Source organism: Saccoglossus kowalevskii, chromosome 4 (assembly GCF_978046115.1).
Source record: "Saccoglossus kowalevskii chromosome 4, keSacKowa6.1, whole genome shotgun sequence".
Taxonomy (NCBI): Eukaryota; Metazoa; Hemichordata; class Enteropneusta; family Harrimaniidae; genus Saccoglossus; species Saccoglossus kowalevskii.
Window position 1 is genome coordinate 21,436,197 of NC_140644.1, and position 22,856 is coordinate 21,459,052.

The following is a 22,856-nucleotide window of genomic DNA, read 5'->3' on the forward strand; positions in this document are numbered from 1 at the left end:
AACTACACAGTTTGAACCAAAAACTAATCAGATCAGGGCATTATCTAAGAGCATATATGAATCAAGTTTCATTGAAATCTTGAGGTATCAGTGGAACAGACACATAGATCAACCAGCATACATAGCATGTCAGTGCATTCTCATATACAGAGTCCATACTTTGTATTATTCACACGATAATTGTATATGTCGCAAATATGGTGCAAATACCAAAAATGTTTGTAACACATGCAAATACATCAGTCAGACCTTTCAGATGGTAATCAACACAGTTGTGTTACAAAAATGTGCAGAAACTTGTATATTTCTGCACTTTTCTAAAAAAAATACTGCTAGCAAAGCTTGAACAAAGCTAACATTATCAATACCAATAAATGAAATGCCAAGTTTCTTTTTTAATTTGTTTTCTTGGAAAATTGTAAAATTTACAATATTAATTATAAAAAGTATACATAATTTCTACACCATTTGATGGTGTGAATATATTAAAATTACAAAGAATGCAACTTCCAAAACTGTACAATTTCTTTGCCATCAAAAATAAAGATATGTTTTCATCCCTGTTTGTACTGCTGATTGGAGTAAAATAGATAAGTATCGCCTTAAGATTACAAAACTCATCATATAATAATTACACAGTGTAACCTCAAATATCTTAACTCTCAAAAGCTTTGCATAATTAATAAACTGATCACATAGCATATAAATGCATCACTAATGGAACCACAGAAATTTCTCGCAATAAGCAATTTGACAATCAGTGTTCGGATAATTAAGGTTCATTTCACTGTACATTAATTATAATGTATATTGACAATTCTTTTCTCCTGATTTTAAATAATAACCAAATAACCAATGTTTCTACTTCCTGCATCATAAAGTTATTTTTGTTAACCAAAGTGTCTTAATTTATCAGTGAAAATGAACCGATCATGAAGCTGTAAAAATTCCAGTAATATTAAATAAAAAAATAAGAATATAACAGAATTTCAGAAATGACTGGTATCATAATAAATTAAATACATTATATTACAATTAACAAAAGTATTACTGAATGAAAATAAATTGTAGTGTTCACTAGTAATCGGAAGAAGCTACATGTGTCCCTGATAGCATGTGTGATCCCCACAGTATGTCTTTTACATCAATTTTACACTGTGCTAAAGCGGAATTTAGTTTGAAAATTAACAAATCCTTTAATTTCAGCTTTGGAACTAGTTAACACCATTTAGATTGAGTGTAGACTGCATGCATGCATGCATCCATTAATAAATTAGCCTAGAATCTGTGTTTTCCTAGGTCCGTTAAACCAAACCATACAACCTACTTGAATTAATGGTGACCTAATCTTACCACACATGCAAATGTGATGAAACACAACAGCTTCACCAAGAACCAAGGCAAGTAAAATAATCTAGGTTGGACATTGCATGCTGGGAATTTCCTCTCAAATGTAGTCGCTGGATGACTGATATTGTTTATTAAAGTGATAACATTGTGGTGCCATCCAAAACCATGCGTGGGGTTCAACAAATGTCATGCCTATATGGTATTGTAGAAGTAACAAAAACTAAAGGCTTTATGAATTAAATCAATCAACTTTTTAGAAGCTAATATAGTTATCAAAATAAGCTTTGTAGCTATCTGTCGTGGGGTTTCAGAGAAGACTGTTCGCTGAATTCTGATTACCACATTTGAAAATGTAGATAAATAAAATTACGTCCATCAAGGTTCAAGGTTGTAGCATCACTGTGTCATAGAAATGTGTGAAAAGTAATCTAATCATACACTATACAGACCAAACTATCACTAAATACTGGTGAGAGAAAGCATTACAAGACGAAATGGACATCAAAGGTTGCATATCTCATTTATCCCAACCCATCATCGTTTCCCTGGTAACAGCGATTATTTCGGAACCTGTTATCATATTTACCACAAGTCTATCCCAATTTAAATGTCATGTAAGACATCATTTCAAAATCTTATACGTGTAATCGGTAAATCTTATCTTCATCTAGCACTGGCATAGACGGTGGAGTATTTACTTCTTTCAGAAGCACTACGATCTTTTAATTTCCTGTACCATTTTGGGGGGTCTTGATTTGTCTGAAATTTAAAACAGTTCAGTTAGTATTTACTTCTCTCAAAAGCACTACGATCTTTTAATTTCCTGTACCATTTTGGAGGGGTCTTGATTTGTCTGAAATTTAAAGTTCAGTTATTGACTGCCCTCTCAGGCTAAAGTAAAAAAACATAACAATTGCATATATTCGAACACTGAGGGCGCTGGTTAGAACACAAGACTTAATTTAGAAGCAGACTTGTGAGAAAGCATTTTACTTACTATTTCAGAATAAAAAAAACTTACAAAAATAGTGGGAGATGGTTCATCATCATAATCGTGTTCTGGGATATGTAGACTGTATTTAGATGATGGTGCTTCTACATGATGTGAAAGTTTATCACCATGACGACGACTAGATAGATTCAACACAACTTGCTTCATCACAGACATTTCCTGAAAATGGAGATAAAAGCATTTATAAACATTTTTTGTCATAAAATCAATTCAATGAAACATCATATGCCAAGTATATAAAAACTAGACATCAAGCCATTCAAGCCATTCATAGAGTGAGGAAAAATTTGCACCACACATAGATTCAGTAACTCATGGTAACTGTAAAATGAATTAATGGCATACTTTATCTAGGTATAAGGTAAATCTATTATTTCATTCATCACACTCACCTCTCTTTGGTTCAATAACCTTTCCAAGTCAGCTGACATGAGATTCTTACTTTTGACAAGGTCTGCTCGCTCAGCACTCATCCTCCTGCAAATTATGAGAGAGTAAACACATTGTACATTCAGTGTACATTCTATATAATCTAGTTATATGAAATACTGTAAAATGACTAATTTTCACTGGGTTTTAAATTCATGGTTTTATCATTTAGATAATGTGTTCCATGCTAAATTTGACATATTCACTGGGTTTTAATTTAGTGCATTTTCCAGTCAGCGAAATAAGCTAAATTAAAACCCAGTGAATTATTAACCCCTTTACAGTACTCAACCGGACAAACAAAAATACTGAGTACTGATCAAGGTTATACAAGTCTAGGGAACTGCTGGTGCAATGTACATGTCCAAAGGATCAGAAACCAATCCAGAACAACGTCTGCCTCACCTCGTTAGGCTCCTTTCCATAACCACACAATTGCAATGTACTTACTCCATATCTTCCTCCAAGGCTTCAATGTGTTTCTTATGTTGCTGTACTTGCGAGTCTCTCATCCTAATACTTTCTATTAAATAATTATACGGCTGCTGTGCTTGGTCTAATAAATTATTTGCATTGGAAAGCTGAAACGAATGAAACATACAACATTCACGATATAAAATTCAAGTGTTGACATGTATATTCATATTAGGGAAAACAGTTTTCCACAACTGCCAGGTGTAATGCACCTGTAATTTTTTTTTTTTTCATTTTCATTATCAAGTGCCATCAAATATTTATTGTCTGTTTCTAATAGTTACAAATACGCAGACAGTGCATCCCCCGGAAAACATAGGTATATCCATTGTATGAAAGTATAAGTGCTGTTTGTTGTACTCATCTGGCAACCTGTCAGTGCTCCATGAGCACATTATTTCAAAGAATGTTAACAAAAACACATACCTCTTCTGAAATCTGATTAAGTTTCTTTTTTCCGTTTTCAATATCTTTTCGTAATGACGTGTTCATTCTCTCCAACTGTAGAACTCTTCTTGCTAGGTGCACGCTAAACATTTAGAAGAAAGAAAGTTTACTAAAAAAAACTAAACATCGATATCTTTTTGGAATACTGTATAGACACAATTAGATGCTTATGAAGGGCACATGGTTTGTACACTTTCAATAGAAACAACATTCACATTTAGGCTTACATTTACATCTATTAGAAATGCATTCTTTTATAACAATAATAATAATAATAATAATAATAATAATAATAATAATAATAACAATAACAATAATAATTCTACTGAGTAATCATATAGACTGCCTATAGCTGCGTTCTCACACGTCACACGTGTTTGAGGATTGAATGCTCGCTTTCCACCTAATATTTTGTGTAGTTCATCCCAAAATGGCATAGTTTTCGAATCCTTATCGCTTCTGTTGTTGTGCTCAGTCGCTTCTCTGTACTTTAAACGTAAAGTTTTGATCTTCTGTTGACATTGTAATGACGTCCTGTCTAACCCCTTTTCAGCCGCTTTCTTTGCAATCACAGCATATACTCTAGCATCCCCAGACGTTCCGTCCATCTTTGAATATCCGATTCTCTCCATACAGATATTAGTAATCTTGTTTCTTCGTCTGACCAGTTCAACATTCGACCTGTAACCTCTGACGCCATTTTGTGTAATGACAAGCATAAATAAGTCGGTGATAGAGGGCGATTGGTCGCCGTATTGTGTTCACACAGCACACTGCATTGTGCAAGAGCCGGTGTGACAACAACATTTAGGATCTGGTCCACCCTTATTACGACGGTGTCAAAAACGCTGACGCCACAAAGACGTATTCTGTTCACACACACCTTTTAACAACATTCTCAAATAAAAGGCGTTGTGACAACGGCTTATTTCGTCCAGCGAGAACATCACTTATATTCCACCACCCTTACAGCACTGACGGAAAGACCAGGTAAAACTCACCTTTGTTTAAGTCTTCTCTTAGCAGTGGTTGGTACATTTGCTCCATAACCATAAGAAAATAAAACTCTTTCAGCTTCACTTTCATCTTCAACTATAAGACAAATTGTTTTTTTATTAGTTATGCAGGTGTACATATTACTGGCCGAATATGAGCATTTATGCCACAGTCCAGAGGATCGTTCTTCTTGCGCGAAATACAAACTCCCATGATCGGTCGGTATTATATTTTTATTACATGCCTCTCAGATGATGAATATGATTTAAGTCTTGAAACAATCAATAACATCAATGGGTAACAAAATCTAGCCAAACTTTTGAACCAGTAATGAGTTATTAAATTTGTGTGAATATGGAGGGATGCATGTTACACTGAAATCCTATGTACTTTCTATGTCATACTTTTCAGGTAATACCGCCACCTATGTCAAGATTAAGAAATAAAGTTACCCAGTAGTCACTGATGCACAGACAACATGGCGGTTGTATTTTAACGGCACGGATTAAAAAAATAAACTAATACAGAAAGATGATATGCAAATACTCTTAGGTAAGTTGAAAGTTAATAACATTACTTCATGAAATCACATGATTAAAGTTAGTCTACAGTTTTATCATACAGTGGTGACACAATGACGACACAGGGACCCAAACACAGTGGTTTTAACAGTGGCATTGTAAAACTAAAGCTGCTCAAAGTATATGTATGCATTACGTCATGTCTGTGTGCTTTAATTAGCCTGGTTGTAGTGGAGTTGAGCCATAATAAGACTTGTATATGTCAATTATCTTCATGGGTTCAGAAACACATCAAAAGACCATTTTTTTTGTTCACCCTGCAAGATCCCATGTTATGTGTGAAATCAAACAAAAAAACATGACAAACAAAAGTAATAGCACTGTTCCATCAAAACCATGTGTTGGCTTTGACAAATACTAAAGTATTTTGGGGTTATTTCCACGTCTAATAATATGTGACACACTTTCAAGGATATCTTCACGCAAGACTTCCCTCTGAAATTTCAGCATTTTGACATTAGGCTATAAAAAGATATTCAAGTTCAATTTTTTTGTGGCAGATATTTGGCCCATCTATCACACATTACTTGAGATCTTGAAGTGAATGAAAAAAATCACCAATTATAACATAACACTCACTGTCAGCTGCTTGCATAACTACATCATCTAATTCTTGTTCTAGTTTCTCATACGTGGTCAGTTTTGTCTTCATCTCAGTGTTTTCAGTGTCCAGTTCAGTGATTCTCTTCTGGGTAGTGTTCTGTAGACCGTAGTACTCCTGTGTTAAAACCTGAACAAGAGATATGGTGCGTAAATCAAATTTATGTCAAACAGGTGAGAAACACAGTAATGTATACAAGTGAAATATGAGTTAGGTTTCTAATAAATGTTAGCCTGAAATCCAGTCATTCAGAGTGCCTGTTCCAGTGCACTTAATAATGGTATGGTGAATCGCTATATCGCTAAATATGTAGATGACACAGAATTCTGTGTCATCACTGATTGGCTGTCTCCATGACTTCACTAATTTACCATGGGAACTTGCGTGTGCAAACTGAACCGTACATAAGGCCCGCTCACAGCACTCCAGACCAATTTACTAGGTCTATTATTCATAGATTTTTCCAAAGCCTCGTGATAATAGACGGCAACTAGTCTGCTAGTTGTACGTTTCCATCAGTTTTATCATGCATGTTTGATATTGTGGGCAATAAATACATCTTTCCTATAGCGACATAACACTGCAATGACAGAACCTAAAACAACATCATTACAGGTGTTTTAATTCAGTAACTATGTGTCACTATGGATTATTTTATTGTTTTAAACTACTTCTGACATATTACATGAAAAACATGGAAGTAAGGTTACAGTATTTTGTTGGGTTTTATTTTCCCAGACTTTAATTATAGTGATAGTCAAAGAGTTACTATTGCTAACTGAACATTAATCTTACCTCAATTTTCTTTTGATATTTATCGTTTTCCAACTGACATTGCCTCAAAGTCTTCACCGTTTCCTCATGAACCATTTGTGTGCGTTCCGCTTCAAAGGTTTTCAACTTAGTTTCATTTCGAAGATCAGCAGTTTTGTTATCAGCTTCAACTTGCACCTGTCTGTATCTGAAAGAACGAACACATCCATTGTCGAACATGAAAAACATGGTATGACACATCATGAAATCAATGATAGCAACGAAATATTACATCCAGGTTGTCTCTTCCACTAAGTAGAAGGGTAAAAATGTGCATCAGATATTGGCCTCTATCTCTCAATAGGATTCAAACTGAATTGCTACCAATAAGGCATTCAATGATTATGTGGTTTAATTGCAATGACATATACTTACTGCGCCAATAGACTTTCGTATTTTGTGTTTGTATCTCTCTCTGCTGACAGTGCTCTGTCTCGTTCAGAGACTGCATTATCTCTCGCTTCTCGTAAATTCCTTCAAAGAAGAAAGACAAATTTAAATTTTAAATTTCAAACTTTCTTGCATTTTTCCAAGACATTTTGACCCAAAGCTCATCAAAGTTCTGAGGATATGTTAGTTCCCTGGAGAAAACAGGCCTTTCTAAAATGAATTAATAACCATGAAGAAATTTAAAGACTTTTCAAAGATTTTGTTATTTTTCTGTAATTTAAAGACAACTCCAAGACTTCCAGACCTCAATAAAAGACTTTCAAAGGATTTTCCCAACGCTATGGACCCTGGTAATTATTATTAACTGTCCAGTACTGTCTACTGTCAAGACGAAATGACTTAATATATAGAAGGTGATCATCACAGTCATGTATGTATGGGTCCCATACATGATTCCATTTTGATTTAAAATCCCTACAGTCCTGACTACTGTCTCTAGGAGGAACACAAGTCACAGACAAATTTACAGATATGTGATCACACAGAATTATTGATCAGGTCACATTCAATTCTTGTATTGCAGTACACCAAAAGACAGTTAGAGTACCGTTTCTGTTGTGCTTAGATCTATTGATTTTCACTGAAATTAACATTGTACATACCTGTTTTCTCGTTCATACATTTCTTTAGTACTGGCCTTTAATCTGTCAATTTCACCGTCAGTTCTCAATCTGATAGAATCAAGTTCATCTCTTAATTTCTTCTCATATTCTGCTTTGAATTGATCCCTATAAAATATTGTAAAAAAGTACATTATATATGTGTATCAAAACACAGGGACAAAGGCAATAGTCTTAACTTGAAGCACATAACAATTCATGGAGAGATTTACTTCCAAAATGTTCTTTACGCTAATAGTGACCTTGTATTCAACAATGATTACATCTCATCACAGTTATGAGACAACTTTCTCCCAACCCTCTAGAAAAAAAGTACCAAGCTGTTCATACCTTGCTTCAACGTATTTGTCATACATTTCCTCTCTAGATCTTTTAGCATTGTCTAGCTGCGTGAATGTTTGTTGTAGGCGCTCGTCAGTGTGATGGTATCTTGTGTTCAACTCTGTTACCTGTCTAGTAAGGTACTCTTTATCTTGTTGTAGTAAAGTGACAGTCTGTTTAATTGAAGCCAACTGGAAGAGAAGAAAACAAGAAACATTATACACCGGTACTGTAAAATACTTTATTTTGGCTGGAATTAATTTTCGCTGAAAAGGTTTTTTGGTGTTTTTGTATGGAACTTATTTTCACTGATTTTTGATGAGTTGAATGTCACTGGATTTTATTTTCACTGAATCATTCCTTCAGCGAAAATAAATTCCAAGCAGAAATAAAGTATTTTACAGTAGGCTGTTGTGGACAGCTGAATGGAAATGACAGTGCCCCAGTCAGCATACCAGGTGCGATACAAGCCCAATGCATTTAAAAATCACTGTTTGTACATGTACATGTATACATGAAACATGCTGTACAATGACTGTGGTGCCAGCAATTTATCGAATTGAAGATTCGTACATGTATTGCACACACATACTATTAATTCTGGTCAACAGGCTTGGACCCATTTACAGACTCAACTGTCCTCTGTGCTTTCGCTGTCGCTCGCAAATGTCGTAAATTACGAAATTTGGACAAGATTTACAAACAAAATAAATATCTATTAGTAAGATTTACGAACACATTTTGTACGAAATACCCTCGCAAATCGCCCTCATTTAATTGTCAAGACTCGACTGTGATCATCACGCGTGTTACGGTTTGAGTGATTGCCATTTTAAAGTTAAACAATGTCTTGTTACTTCTAAGATTGCAACAATTGTTACATGGTGATCGCGATCAACACGGAACTGCCATGCCACTGAATGTATTTTTCCACTCTAAAGTTATTTTGGTGTCATAGCACATGCGTAGTTTAGTCGACATGCGTTTCAAGATACCCCGCGACATTACTCTCAGTATGGGACGGTTTCATGTCGCCCTTATCAAACACGTGATTTGTTTATTTATTAAAAATGGAGACTACGTCAAAAAGGAGTTGACAACTGCTCGACGAGTATTTTTCACGACGAGATGGAGATATCGCTAAATCATGTTCAGAACCAGAAACCCATGGGTGTCCTAACCCTGACAGCACCAAGAAACGGAAAGTTGATCGTACTGCAGCATGATTTCAGAAATAATGGAAGGTTAGCTGCGGTTCCGTAGCTCTTTGGTGCGACATACAATCTAATTTTGCCCTAACAATTTCACTCGGACGTCTTGTTTTTATTTTTGTTGTTGTATGTCGAACATGGGCCGGCCAGTGTCTGTCACGTAAATAATGCGGTCGGCAACATAGGGCTATGATTCCACAGCTAATTGGGAGGTGAGACAATGTTAGCGAATCGATCGAAAAATACTATAATTTGTGTAACATTCTTACCACGCATTCTTAGCATTGAGATCGAGTTACAAGACCGAAAGTTACTTTAGTTACTTTTTCACTTTAATTCAGAAATTTTGATGAAAATAAATAGTCATTTTGTGTCGTCATAAACGTCAACATGCGGGTTTTGCATGATGAGCACGGGAGATTACTTCAAAATAATATACAGCTTTTTGATTGGCATTGAGTTTTTTTCTGAGAAATTTCCCGTGAAAATTTATTCACATGATGAGTTGTGTTCTAGGCAGTGAACTTAGTGAACTTTTGAATGATGACTATTTTTCCCACTGTTAACAATGTGAGCTTATTATGAATATGTTTAATTAATACTGAGTTATTCAAATAAAGGTTCTGGTGTCTACATTGCATATTTTGTTGTGATGTTTTGTTGTACCATCATAAATGGTACATTTTGTGGAGCAGACTGCCTAATTTGATGTCATGAAATTACACACAAAATTAGAGCTCAGATTGCACCAGCAAGCACCATTTTCAGCATGCTGTTCTTGTTTTCGGAGGACGACAGAGGGGACACCTCCCTTTCCTTCTCTTTCCCGTTGTGCTCGGTCACGGGAAAATGCTCCGCAGTTTCCAGACAAAGTTTACTACAGTGTAATACTTTTTTTTCTTGATTAGTAAATTTACTATTACCTAGCAAATTCCAGAGAGAGCCCAGCTGTCCTGTAGAAACCACAACTGGATCTTTTACTTTTTACTTTATGTACCCCATTGAAATAACAAATGCTGTTGACCTGGCAAGCGGACAAAATGTACTCTTTTTGTGAATGTATGCTTTGTGTGCAGCCAAGCATGATAGTCAAACTCACAATCTTTTTGTGTCCGCCAATCAAATCCATAATTTTTCTGATGTTGGGCATGCTAACCATTATGCTACACATACAGTGTTCTCCACAATCCAAATTAGCTGGTGGGCGGCCTAATTAGCATAAATTTGCATATTAATTTGCATATCATTTACATACAGCATTCTCACATTTATGACATGAACTGCAATACACACTAAGTTATTTACTATTCTCTTTTTAATTTAATTTAATTGGAACATGTTACAATTTTTTGAAATACAAACAGATTGGTCACTATCAATATTTACGAAATGCAAAAAGTTTGAAATCGGTGATTTATGCGTTCGCAAATTATTCTGCGTTCATGAAATGCAATTCGAGTAACCAAGAGCAAATACAAAACATAATTGAGTTATAATGTAGAAAATATACGAGATGATTTGCCCACGAAGCCAAAACTGACAATTTGTCAAAACAAAATCCATAACATTTGTATTTGTGGCATCAGTACTCACCCGTGCCGACGGACGGTAAGATGCATTTACGCATGTACGGCCACGATACGTTGCGTTTTCACACATTGTTTTGGAATTCAAGAAAAAAATGCTAGCAATCGGCAAAATAAAAGAATCCGATATGTTCTCGAAAGATTAGACATAAAAAATAGATAAATTGAAAAAAGTACGTGGAAAAGATAACTAAAATATTATTCAATTACAAATACTCGCGGAAAACTAATCCAGCAGCCATGTTTGATGTTTATTACCGCTTTCCGAATTCAGTACACGAACACCCAGAATGCGCTGTTCCCCTATGCAACTTAGATACTAAATCGTTACAGCGCCAACAGCGGTGGGTAGCAGACGGTCGTTGAATGGGGTAGGCCAAAAGGTCATCAGTTTGCCTTCTCCATGCTGTTTTCACAATGAAAATCGAGCGAACGTTGTAAATACGGCTAGAATTTAAATTTTTGTTCGATTTTACATGCAATCTGCTAATATATTTGTTTATTTTCTGTGCATATACATTTCGTTCGTATTTACTTCTTTCTTTCGTGATCGGAAGACGATTATTAAAAATACAGCTGTAAATTGAAACCACTGTAGTTGCTTATCGTGAGCAATAAGTGGCAACAATGTCGGGCGACAATGAATTCAAGCGATTGACACATTGCCATGAATACACTTGATAACTGCTTGCAGACTTCCAATGGACATTGTTTCTGTTTGGACTGTTGAAACAATAGCAAAATAAAGGGTTGGGCAACTACTCTTTTGTTTAGGCTTGGGAAGAACAATGCAAGCTTTTTACAAATAATTTCAGCTGGATGTACGTTGGTGGGCGGGTGTTGAGAGTTACTGGGCGGCCGTAAAACTTGATGGGCGGGCCGCCCGCCTAAAACCCCTTGTGGAGAACACTGACATATTAGGTTCTAAATAAATAGTGCATTTAATAGATAATAGACTATTACAACAGATGCAACTTAATTACATGCTAGACACTCGCATCAACCATTAAAAAAAACACACACACACAAGGAGAAAGTTCCAAAACAGGAATAAAAGTTGTGTCTTCCTTGTACTTTCAACTATTTTCTACAGTTTTAATACTTACGTCTTTAAGTAGATCATCACGTTCCTTTGTAACTGCTTTGTAGGCAGCATCAGTGTAGTTATACTGCTTCTGCACGTCTAGGAAATCATGTTCAAGATCATCTCGCTCACTAATAAATTTAAAAGGAATAAATACTTTGTACTACCAAATATTTATTAGTAGAACATGAACTTGTGTAAATGACAACGTATCAACGCTCAGAACAAGGCATACATGCAATGTTCTCCCCAGGCCTCTGAAGCGACACGGTACCATGACGCTTGGACACTCGGTCGTGATGCTTGCCCTTTGTCCGTAACGCTTGGGCACTCAGCCGTGATGCTTATATTTTTGTTTACAAGTGTCAGCCTCGTCTTGCACGTATTTAAAACAATAACATGTATTGATCAATTTAGGTAATCCCGCTTTTGTTAGCCATACAAAGACAGTGATAAAAACGGAAGTCTGCAATATGTTGCGAAGTCTTTCAAAGGTGCAGAGCCTCCAAATCAAAAAAAAAAAATAACTAGAATAGCAATAATTTGCCCATTGCACGCAACGGCAACAATGTGACAAAACAAGTCACGGCTACGTCGGGAAGATCAACCCCGATTTGTTGCACTCTGATTTGTTATCACTCAATCGCTGGTGACATTATTTACTCCAAAATTAAAAAAAGAACAAGTGAAATTAAGTCGCACTGGAAAGAAAAGTATGAATAATTCAACAGCAGACGAGACGGGATGAGACAAAACAAACTCTGACCTCTGGAAATACCCCATTCATAGGGTACCTTAGTACAGAAAAACGCCGCCCTAAGGCGACATAATGCACGTTGCAACATTGTGACCGATGCATGCTGGGCTATCAGGGGTTCTGATCGAGGTAACAAAGATGGCGGCGCAGAATGCATGATTTTCCGCGATGTTTAAAAACAACATCTCGTTGGTAATTTAGACGTAATGCTTATGATAATCATCAATGAATCGTTTTAATAAACAATTTGTGTATTTCACACCAAAAAGTCAGATACCAATGATCGCAATAGCAGCGGTGAATACCCGTCCAACGCAATGCCGTCAGCTGACAATGTTACGGTGATCGTAGCGTTGTACTCACAAGGTATATTGCAATGAAAAATCGCCGAACTGCCATTGTAGAAATTTTTTTTAATTATTGATTTATTAATTTCAACATATTTCGATATCTTGCCGACTTTATATATTTAACCAAAAAATGTTTTCCCCGACGTTTATATGAACCGACTGTAACATGGGCACTAAAACTTATACACAATGATGAACCAGTTACATCCATGGATAACAGTATATTCACTGACTGGCTATAACACAAGTTTTTCAATTTTTTTTTCCTTTTTATGATGTTCCATTTCAAACTTTATTTGACTTGATACAAAAACAAAAAATACAATGCAGTAAAATGATATAAAATGTATCAGATATAAAAATATCTTGTCTTTAATTAATTGTAGATTGACAATATTTGTTGGGAAAAACTTATTATTATGCAAATAAAAATTATGCAAATTAGATGCATTGTTATGCAAATTGGCCGTGATGCTTGACATGAAGTCTGGGGAGAACACTGCATACATGTATGTTAAAGATTTAACTAAAGAACATTCATCAGCCATAATTAACATCAAGCGTTATTTTCTAATTGGTTAACCTTGCAACAGCAAAAATCATAAACAAATTTTACGTATCGTAGTACTGAGAGCCACAACAAATTTTGCAAAATTTACAAAGACCTTTTAGATTATCAATTTTTAAAACTACTATAACATTGAAACGCAACCAACCTTTTGACTCGGCTATAGTTTTCCCGTCTATAATCATCTTGCTGTATCTGTGATTTGGTATCTGCCAATTCCAAGGTCAGTCTTTGGCACCTCACTTCCAGATCACTTCGTATTTTCCTTTCTTGCTCATAATCCTATTTCATTCAATAAAGAAAATATTTATCTATTGGTTATGCAAAAATATGCTTATTATTAATAAAATTATCTGCACTCAGACATTACAGTACCCAACATGTACAATATTTATGCATAATTTGCAGTAGTATATACATTTGATGGATGAAAAAATGTTATCAGCACATGCTGGAAATAGACTTTCGTCAATGGATGTAAACCTTCGCACAGCGTTAAATGTTTTTTGTTGCCATTTCAAACTTTTATCTCTCATTATATTATTATTACAAGATGAAAAAAAATCACACAAATACTGCAATGCACAGTACTGCCTGCATACATTCTTTGCGGTATTCTCATAATGACCTCATATGATTTCAATAAATAAAACAGACAATTTCGCAGTGGGATGCAATGGGGTTTTTTTTCACTGCTCAGTGGGCAGACAACCACAGGAGTCAAACCTGCAGTCTTTCTGACAAACGCTAAGCAGACACACAGTGCCATGCATGAGGTTAAACCATTTTATAAAAGAAATATATTAAATATTTATATCTACATACCTGCTTGGTGTTCTGGTAATCATCTCTGTATTGGTTCATATCTTGTTCCAAAACTTTATTTTTAGCTTTTAAATCTTCAATTTGGAATTTAAGAGGATTTACTGTGTCATGATAGGTCAACTGTAAACAAAAATAATATACTTGAACTAATTGGTTTGATTGTTTGTGATCCAATAATTTAATATAATATATTTATTAATTTGAAATATTAGTTTAAAATAATTGTACTCACAGCAACATATTCTTTTAAAGTCATCTGGTCGTCTTTTTTATTTTTCAATTCGTAATATTCATCTTCTGATAAGTCGATATCTTTTATGCTTCGTCTGATATCGCCTGCTTTTCGCTGGAGTTCGGCGTTTGTTTTCTCTAGTTGGTGTTGTCTTTTCATGATTGCTTCAATTTCACCCTGCAGATGTTGTTGCCGCCTCCTTGCGTCTTCATCGTGTAGCTTCAACTGGGATTCGAGTTTCGCTCTCAGCAGCTGTTTCTCGCGAATTGCATCTGCAAGCTTTTCTTCCAATTCGTCTATCTTGCTACTGCTCTCGGCATTTAGATTGTCGATCGTCAGATTTTTTTGCGAGAGTTCGATTTTTAGCAGCTGCAAATCATGAAGAAGTTGCTTGCGTTCGATCAACTGCTTGGTCACTTTAGAACGCTTCTTCCGGTCAAATTCGCTTTCATCGGCTGAGATGTCATCAGTTACCAGAGACGTACTTATATCATCTGAGCTCATTTCACTAAATGTCATCGAAAGATCTCTCCTCGCCATATTTTCAACCGCGAGTGAACACGAATTTGGACGTCAACAAACCCAGTCAAGAAACTCTGCGATGTTAGGGTGTTTGAATATTTCACGCATGCGCAGTAACTATGTGCTGTAACTTATAAAACAACGCATGTGATTGGCTGAAAAAAGATGCTCCAATATTTCAACCAATCATTTTCTGTCTTACGGGAAACCTGACTCAACTAGTTCCCCGGGCTTGTTACTTCCGCGTTTGGACATGTGTGAGCGTGTTTATTTGGCGCGATTCATCGTGAGTATATACGAATCTTTACAATACTAATATGTTGAATTGGCATTCCAAAGTATGTTCAAGGGCTGAGGTTCTCGGTTATAACAAGGGGTTCTTTTTTACTTCACGATGTGTCGTATATGCTTCTAAGTTTAAATACAAGTACTATGGCCATTTATAATTATCTTGCAACTATTCACACATGTTGATAATTCGTGAAGCACTCTTTTGTCAGTGGACTTTAGCTTTGGGGAGGGGCGTTCTACATAGTACATTGGAAGAAATAAAATCTGCTTGGAAATAAAAAAATTAAAAAAAAAAACAGAAAAAGATTATTTACATTATTCTATGCAGTAAAACAAAGAAGAATTGTATTAGTCACAATCACCTTTCCAGCAAGTGTTATTTGATGTTATTGATTCATATCCCCAGACTAAGAGGTGCTATTATTTTTAGGATACCTTTGTACATTCTATTATCATTTCAGAGACAGCCAACTGATTGAATTTAAATACACCCGAATGCAGAATAAAGATCACTTCGATGTTTTTCGTTTCCACAAACTGTTGACCTGCACGTACAAGCCAAATTATTGACTCAATACTGAAAGGCTATCCGATTGAAGAATCTGCTTGCATGCAGAGACTATAGTATGTGTCACAATGTACAAGAATATTATATTAAAAGACAAGATGCGAATAACCAATGCCAAAAACACAATGAAGGAAACTAATTATTAGCTCAGTTTTTATTGATATCTCTCTTCCTGTATATCAACAGAATTAGGTTTCTAGATTTCTGTGTGAACAAACCCTTGATATTAAGAAGAAATGGCATCACCAAAGGAGTCAGTATATTTGTGTTGCCATGACAACAATGGAAAGAACCTTCCCTTGGAAAGTCAGATTGTAGTCTTCTTGTATGCATTCTGTGACCTTACAGCAAAGACTTGTGAAACTGTGCTTGTGAGGAATGACCGTGTCGTGGCAAATGATGGCAGTCAAGAGGACAGCATCTTTCATGGGACAGGCAGAGGCTTGAATATCAAAGTGGAAGAGAAAGATGTGATCCCAGCATGTGTTCAGAAGTGTCAGCTCCCTGTGCTGCTAACCAATCACAATGGAATAAACTGTTGTAAATATGGTCTCGCTAATGTACTGAGGAATTTAATATACATAGCAAATGATGTACACCCAGAAAGGGAGCTATTAAAATTATTGGTAAGTTAAGGTGTTCTATCAGGCCTTTCCAAATCAAGACGGCTTTCTTCGCCATGTTTGACTGTCTGTAAATTATTAACCTTTTGACAATAACATTTTGTACATGTGTTTGTTCAGAGAAATTATCTAATAATAAAATATGTTGTGTGCTGATGTGAGTGTGTTAAATAGGCTACGCCAATGCTAGGGTTTGGACTTGCATGAATGTATGTGACAGATTAAACAAAGCTGTATGACTTCTGTGAGAATCTTGAACTTCCAAGCAAGATTTTTTTTATACTACCTAACCATTGTAGTTCCCTACTAATGAATCCCACAAAATGATTGTGAGAGACCTTATTATTTACACACATTATCAGTCGTAGTTAACAGTAATACTGACACCTCTGTTTCCATCTAGGGCTATAATGAGACCTGTCTCAAATCTTGTGCAGAATCAAGTCAATGGACAAAGCTATGTGAAATAGAAATACCAGAATCCATCAGTTATTTCTGCCAGCACAATCATCGAAACGGGACAATACCATTCAGTGTTTTGAAATTTGAAGGTTTCTTGTCACAACCCGTTGCTATGAGCAACATCATGAAGAAACGTCGAGAAGTTTATAAAAAGAATGTTGGTGGCGATAGTAAGAGTTTTGTAAAGATACAAGGCGATGCTGTTGCTGGGAAACAAACTTTAAAAGATGATGACAGCCATTCAACAGGACATGTTGACATTGTTTCTAGTGTGGAACGTTTGCAGTTACATCATGAAAATACAAAAACTACAGTTGAGGTACCTAATGTCACACAACGCAAGACACAGAAAAAAAAATGGCGAAATCCTCACTCAAAAAAAATCATCCCAGTGGAGAGTTTGCCAGTGTTGCCTCATATATTTGCAGAAGGTTTTGAAATGACTCTCTCCGACTTGGTGCTGTTACCATGCTTACACCAGTACCTATCAGTTGCCATGGAAATAGGTGACCAATCGTTTCTTGGTCAAATGCCTAAAATCTTGCTGTGGTACAACAAGATGATGACTGTTCCATTCATAAGTGAAACTTTCTCACGTTTTGGAATCTGTGCGTTGACGTTCGGTGATGTAGACAGTGACAGGATCAATTCAGAAGCTTTAATTGCTGTCTGTTCTAAGCAACAAATTTTAAAATCACGGTAAATATGATTGTACCATCTTATGATAACAATATAATATTTAATATACCGGTATGTGACAACGAGTGTGCCCTCTAGCAGAACTGATTTTGAATAAATCTTGATTTCTATATCAATGTATATTGTTCTGTTACATCATTGGTGTGTCAGGAAATAAGCTTAACTAGCTGCACACAAAGACACACCAATTGACTAATAAGTCACACAGGTGGCAGCTAGAGATCTAGATTTATTGTGCATTTTGGGAGATTAAAATTGTCTGTGCATCGAACAGGTTGGAATGATAAAATGCCTGTCCCATTTGATGTATCTGTCTCTAGCAAGATAAATTACATGTTTTAAAATAAAAATAATCTGAAAGCAATTATTTTGGACTTTAGGAATTTTTACCATATTTGGGTATCACATGATTTACCATATTTGGGAACTTGTGTATCACATGATTTACCATATTTGGGAACTTGTGTGTGACACGATTTATCATATTTGGAAACTTGTGTGTCACATGATTTACCGTATTTGGGAACTTGTGTGTCACATGATTTATAATACTTGCAACTTTATGTGTTACACGATTTTCCATATATGGAAGATGTGTATAAAATTAATTACCATATTTGGATACCATCATTGCAGCCTTTCAGTTTGGCTATATTACAGCTTAAATACATAGCTGCTTAAAGGGGCATTAGCTGCAACTTAATATTTTTGTAGACTTTTTAATAAATTTACGTAGTTTTTAACTAAATAATACTTTGAATGAAAAATTATGTAAGTGCTTGATGCCATGAAAGTTTGCGAATAAATTATGTTCACATATTTCAGGAGAACTCTGAAGACAAACATGCGAAGGGATGCTCCGTTGTTAATTAATAAACTGAAGTCAAGTGGTATTGAAGTAAAAATGGACAAACATCCAAATGATAAAATAAAACTCTCATGGTCTGATCTACCGGAGGATGTACAGCCTATACAAGGTGATGTACATTTTGCATTTCTCTTGAAATGAATTATCTTGCAATAGACGTAACTATTGTTATCTTCCATGAAATAAGAATGGATCCAAATGACAACAAGATAAACAAAATAGATCTTTCTTTAATATTAATACTTTGTTGATTTGCATATTACTAATTTGGTTTACACAATCACTGCTTTATATTCAGGTACTGTAACTGAAGAAAGATCTCAAAGAAAATGTCAGCAGATAGAAAATATTGTATCTGCTGTGACGACGATAGCCCTGCCTGGTCACACTATTGTGGATTTCTGTAGTGGCTCGGTTAGTCTTCGGTTTATTTTATTTAGTAATATTAATTTACCCTTTCACACCACATTCACAATAGCCAATGGAAACTTTAATTATTTAGAATAGTAAAACGATGTTCAATGACCAATGACAATTACAAAAGTGAAACAGTATCAAAAATCTATAATACATTGTTACTGTTACTGATTCACTGTGATTTTTATTCCTCTCCAAGCTTATATCACTGATGCTACAACACAAATCTGTCACTAGCTGGTATAATTTTTATTCGTCTCAGATTATATCGTGAATTTAATCACATTAAAGGCCCATGTTATGGAGCAAATCAAATATTGAGCAAATATGCCGTGGATAACAATGGTCAAATCCAATTAGTATTATAATATAGCAAGGATTCAAGCGTGTTAGTATGCCTTGTGATGTCAGTGTAGACGTAAATTATATTCTATAGATTATTCATTTATTTTAGGGACATGTTGGTATCACATTGGCATACCTGTTACCAGAGTGTCACATTGCATTGGTTGAAAATAAAGCAGAATCCTTGCAGCGTGCCGAGAAGAGAGTTAAGAATCTCAAATTAACTAATATCACGTTATATAATGGCAATTTAGACTACTACACGGCAAAGTTTGATATTGGGGTGAGTTTAAGGTTGTACTTTATTTCATTCCTGCTGTTTATTTCCATGTTTGCATTTTAAGTTATATTCAAAGTAGTATATAATCTTGTTTATTAGTCCTTGTACAGATGCAATCAAAATAGCTGACTGGTGGCCATTATTTTTAGCAAACACTGTTATGAAGTTGTATCTCGGGCGTGGCTGAACATGTTCAAACTTCACACATTTGCACATCCAATTACAGTTTTACAATTTGATTCATTATGGCTAATTGGCAGCTATTTTAGTGCTAGGAATGCATAATGTAAGGAAGGAAGGAATCTCACACACAGACCAGCTCTGGTTTGTATTATGTCTGTCATATAAGTGTGTGTCATAATAGATATTATAGACATGAATGTCTTGTATCGACTGTCAAACCACCAGCAAGAACTGCAACATCACGCTATAGTGATCCATCATACTAACCACACCAACTGCAATTGACACATTTAAATACAATTGCAGGTCATTGCAAATACTGAAATGTACACATACACACACACATTCTTGAAATCAATACACATGTATTTCTAATCATGGTGTAAATTTATCGCTGAATCTATTATATGCAAGAAAACTGAGTTTGTATCCGAACGCATGTAATCAAGGCCCATCACTTCTGTAAGCGTTTTACTTGGCCTTGTACTTAATAACTCGTTTGTTTCTGGTTGTAGGTATCATTGCATGCATGTGGGGTTGCAACTGATATGGTTCTGGATAAGTGTATACAGTGCAATGCAGCATTTGTGTCAGCACCTTGTTGCTATGGCAGCGTACACACAACACACGTTATTACTTATCCAAGAAGTCAGAAGATGAGAAATGAACTTACAGAAGAGGTAGGAAGAGATCTAATTTAATAAGTGTTTTTTATTTTTTAGCTCCACTGTCATCAAAGATGACAGAGCGACACTGTTCATGTTGGTGATTGTCTATTTTCATCTTCTTCTTGAAAACTACTGGCTCAATTGCTTTGGTACTTGGTATGGTAGGGTCAATTGGTTGACCTCTGTTAGATTTTAAACAAGATGTGAACAATTGTAATTACCAAATAAATAGCAAATAAAGTATCTTGGTTGTGATATGACAAGAACATTGTGGACACGCTAATACCCCCCACATGGCAATAGTTAATATATCATACAGTACATTTATGAACTTTGTTTGAAGAAGAAACTCTACAATGACAGTCAAGCTATTTCGACTAATAGGTCGTTTTGTTGAAATTCTTGTTTAATCTGCGTATCATTCCAAGATATTTTTCAAAATTGTTATTATCATATTTTCTTTTATTAAAGGAGTACATTCTCTTGGGTCACTCTGCGGATCAGACACCATGGCAGTTCCAATCTGAAATAGCTAAGCAAGGTAAGATCAAAGGAGAAGGGACAATGCCATAACTGTGCCTTTAACTGTAATGACTGGTTCAGAAGATAGATTATACATGTTGTGGTTCAAGCCCAGCTTGGCCAACATTTTGAATAGTTAAGGAAATGTCGCATTCTGCACAAAAATTCCAATCTTTGATACTTAGCGAAATATGTGCAAATTACTAATCTCCTTATGTACAAACCAAAACTATAGTTACTAATATGCATATAAGAAAAAAAAAATGACAATTACAAAAGCAAAAGACCAAGCATGAAGTTACATAAATAAACACTACTAGGATAATGGGTACTGTAAATTGGTAATATAAAACCATTTATCTTAAATGCTTTGAGCATATTCACTGGGTTTTGTGTTCACATATTTGCAAGTGAAACAATGCATTCATTCTATTGTAATTGACATGTTCATGTGAGTTAAAATATCAAAATTATGCGCCAGTGATTAATTAATACATTTACAGCATAATATTTGTTATAGTCTAGCAATAAGACAACAATATAACAAGCTACCAACTCACAAGACAGTAAAGATACTAGTCTCTGACCTGTTATGTATGTGATAGTATTTTGTCTTTTGTTTTTACAGGAAAGACCAGTATGGCTCTGATTGACTTTGATAGAGCAGAAGCTGCAAGAGAGAAAGGTTATAATGTAAGCGTGTGTACGATGGAACCACCCACATGTTCACCAAAGAATGATCTACTTATAGGAATACCAGTGAATCTCTCGTGTTGAATAGGAAATCAACCGTAATGATCTACTCAGAATCTGAATAGGAAATTAACTTGAATTATTTACTCTTAGGAATACCTGTGAATCTCTCCTGTTGAATAGGAAATCAATCGTAATGATCTACTCAAAATCTGAATAGGAAATTAACTTGAATTATTTACTCATAAGAATGCCTGTGAATCTCTTCTGTTGAATAAGAAATTAATTTGACTTTCACATTTTTAAATTCAACTGTATCATTTTAATGTGTATATTTTAGCATAAATATATTCCTGGTGGCTTATCATTGAATAAAGTTGCTGGAATGACAGGAACATCAGAGAGGTACATAACATAGTTAGCCAATGGATAAGGGTAGCAAAACACTGTATTTGTTGTGTGATGAACATCGCATTGAAATCATTCATTTGCATTCATATTTTTGCAAGATCCACATACTTTATGGATTTCATTTCAAAAGAACAAAAGTTAAAATTAGAGTTTGTCGTGCAGTTTTTCTTCGTTAGAATATTTCTCAGCTATTTATGATTCAGTTAATGATTGAAAAGATGTTAATGAGGTCACTCCAATTATGAACTTGTTTTTATGATAACATAGTATAATTTATTTTTAACTTTGTTTTATTAGTTTGTGCAATAAATGAAGAGTGTGGCTTCTACTACATTGTATTTGTCTTTGACATGTTGAGTACCAGTTCTAGAGCTGTATCTTTTTAATTTAGCGTGATGTGGAAGTACCCCCGACATGATACATGTATCAGCTTTGTTTTTCTTCAAAACTGAATTTGTGTCAGATTCCATTAAAAGAAAGCTATACAATGTATTCATTGAAACATCTTTAATACAAACAAGACTTGATGGGTTTGCTAAACATTTGTTTGTAGTATCACTCGCTTCAGCTACTTAACTATGGCTAAAAAAAGTTTGT

General features: G+C 35.1%; 2 protein-coding genes across 2 annotated transcripts; one reads left to right on the forward strand and one right to left on the reverse strand.

Annotated features, from left to right (window-relative positions):
* Window positions 1–387: 387 nt before the first annotated feature.
* On the reverse strand, window positions 388–15,337 carry LOC100377791 (progesterone-induced-blocking factor 1-like). Its single transcript, XM_002737895.4, has 15 exons — window positions 14,708–15,337; window positions 14,476–14,595; window positions 13,799–13,932; window positions 11,998–12,106; window positions 8,104–8,285; window positions 7,756–7,881; window positions 7,079–7,177; window positions 6,686–6,851; window positions 5,869–6,019; window positions 4,714–4,804; window positions 3,692–3,794; window positions 3,242–3,372; window positions 2,755–2,839; window positions 2,372–2,521; window positions 388–2,109 (listed from the first exon to the last, which is right to left on the reverse strand). Exons 1-15 carry the CDS (start codon window positions 15,245–15,247, stop codon window positions 2,014–2,016), a joined length of 2,283 nt encoding a protein of 760 aa, XP_002737941.1. The 5' UTR covers window positions 15,248–15,337; the 3' UTR covers window positions 388–2,013.
* Window positions 15,338–15,451: 114 nt separating this feature from the next.
* LOC100377636 (glutathione S-transferase C-terminal domain-containing protein-like) lies at window positions 15,452–22,751 on the forward strand. Its single transcript, XM_085497951.1, has 9 exons — window positions 15,452–15,515; window positions 15,982–16,714; window positions 17,115–17,872; window positions 18,698–18,849; window positions 19,039–19,154; window positions 19,612–19,785; window positions 20,481–20,645; window positions 21,105–21,174; window positions 21,784–22,751. The coding sequence occupies exons 2-9, from the start codon at window positions 16,325–16,327 to the stop codon at window positions 21,930–21,932; spliced, it is 1,974 nt and encodes a 657-aa protein (XP_085354077.1). The 5' UTR covers window positions 15,452–15,515; window positions 15,982–16,324; the 3' UTR covers window positions 21,933–22,751.
* Window positions 22,752–22,856: the final 105 nt, after the last annotated feature.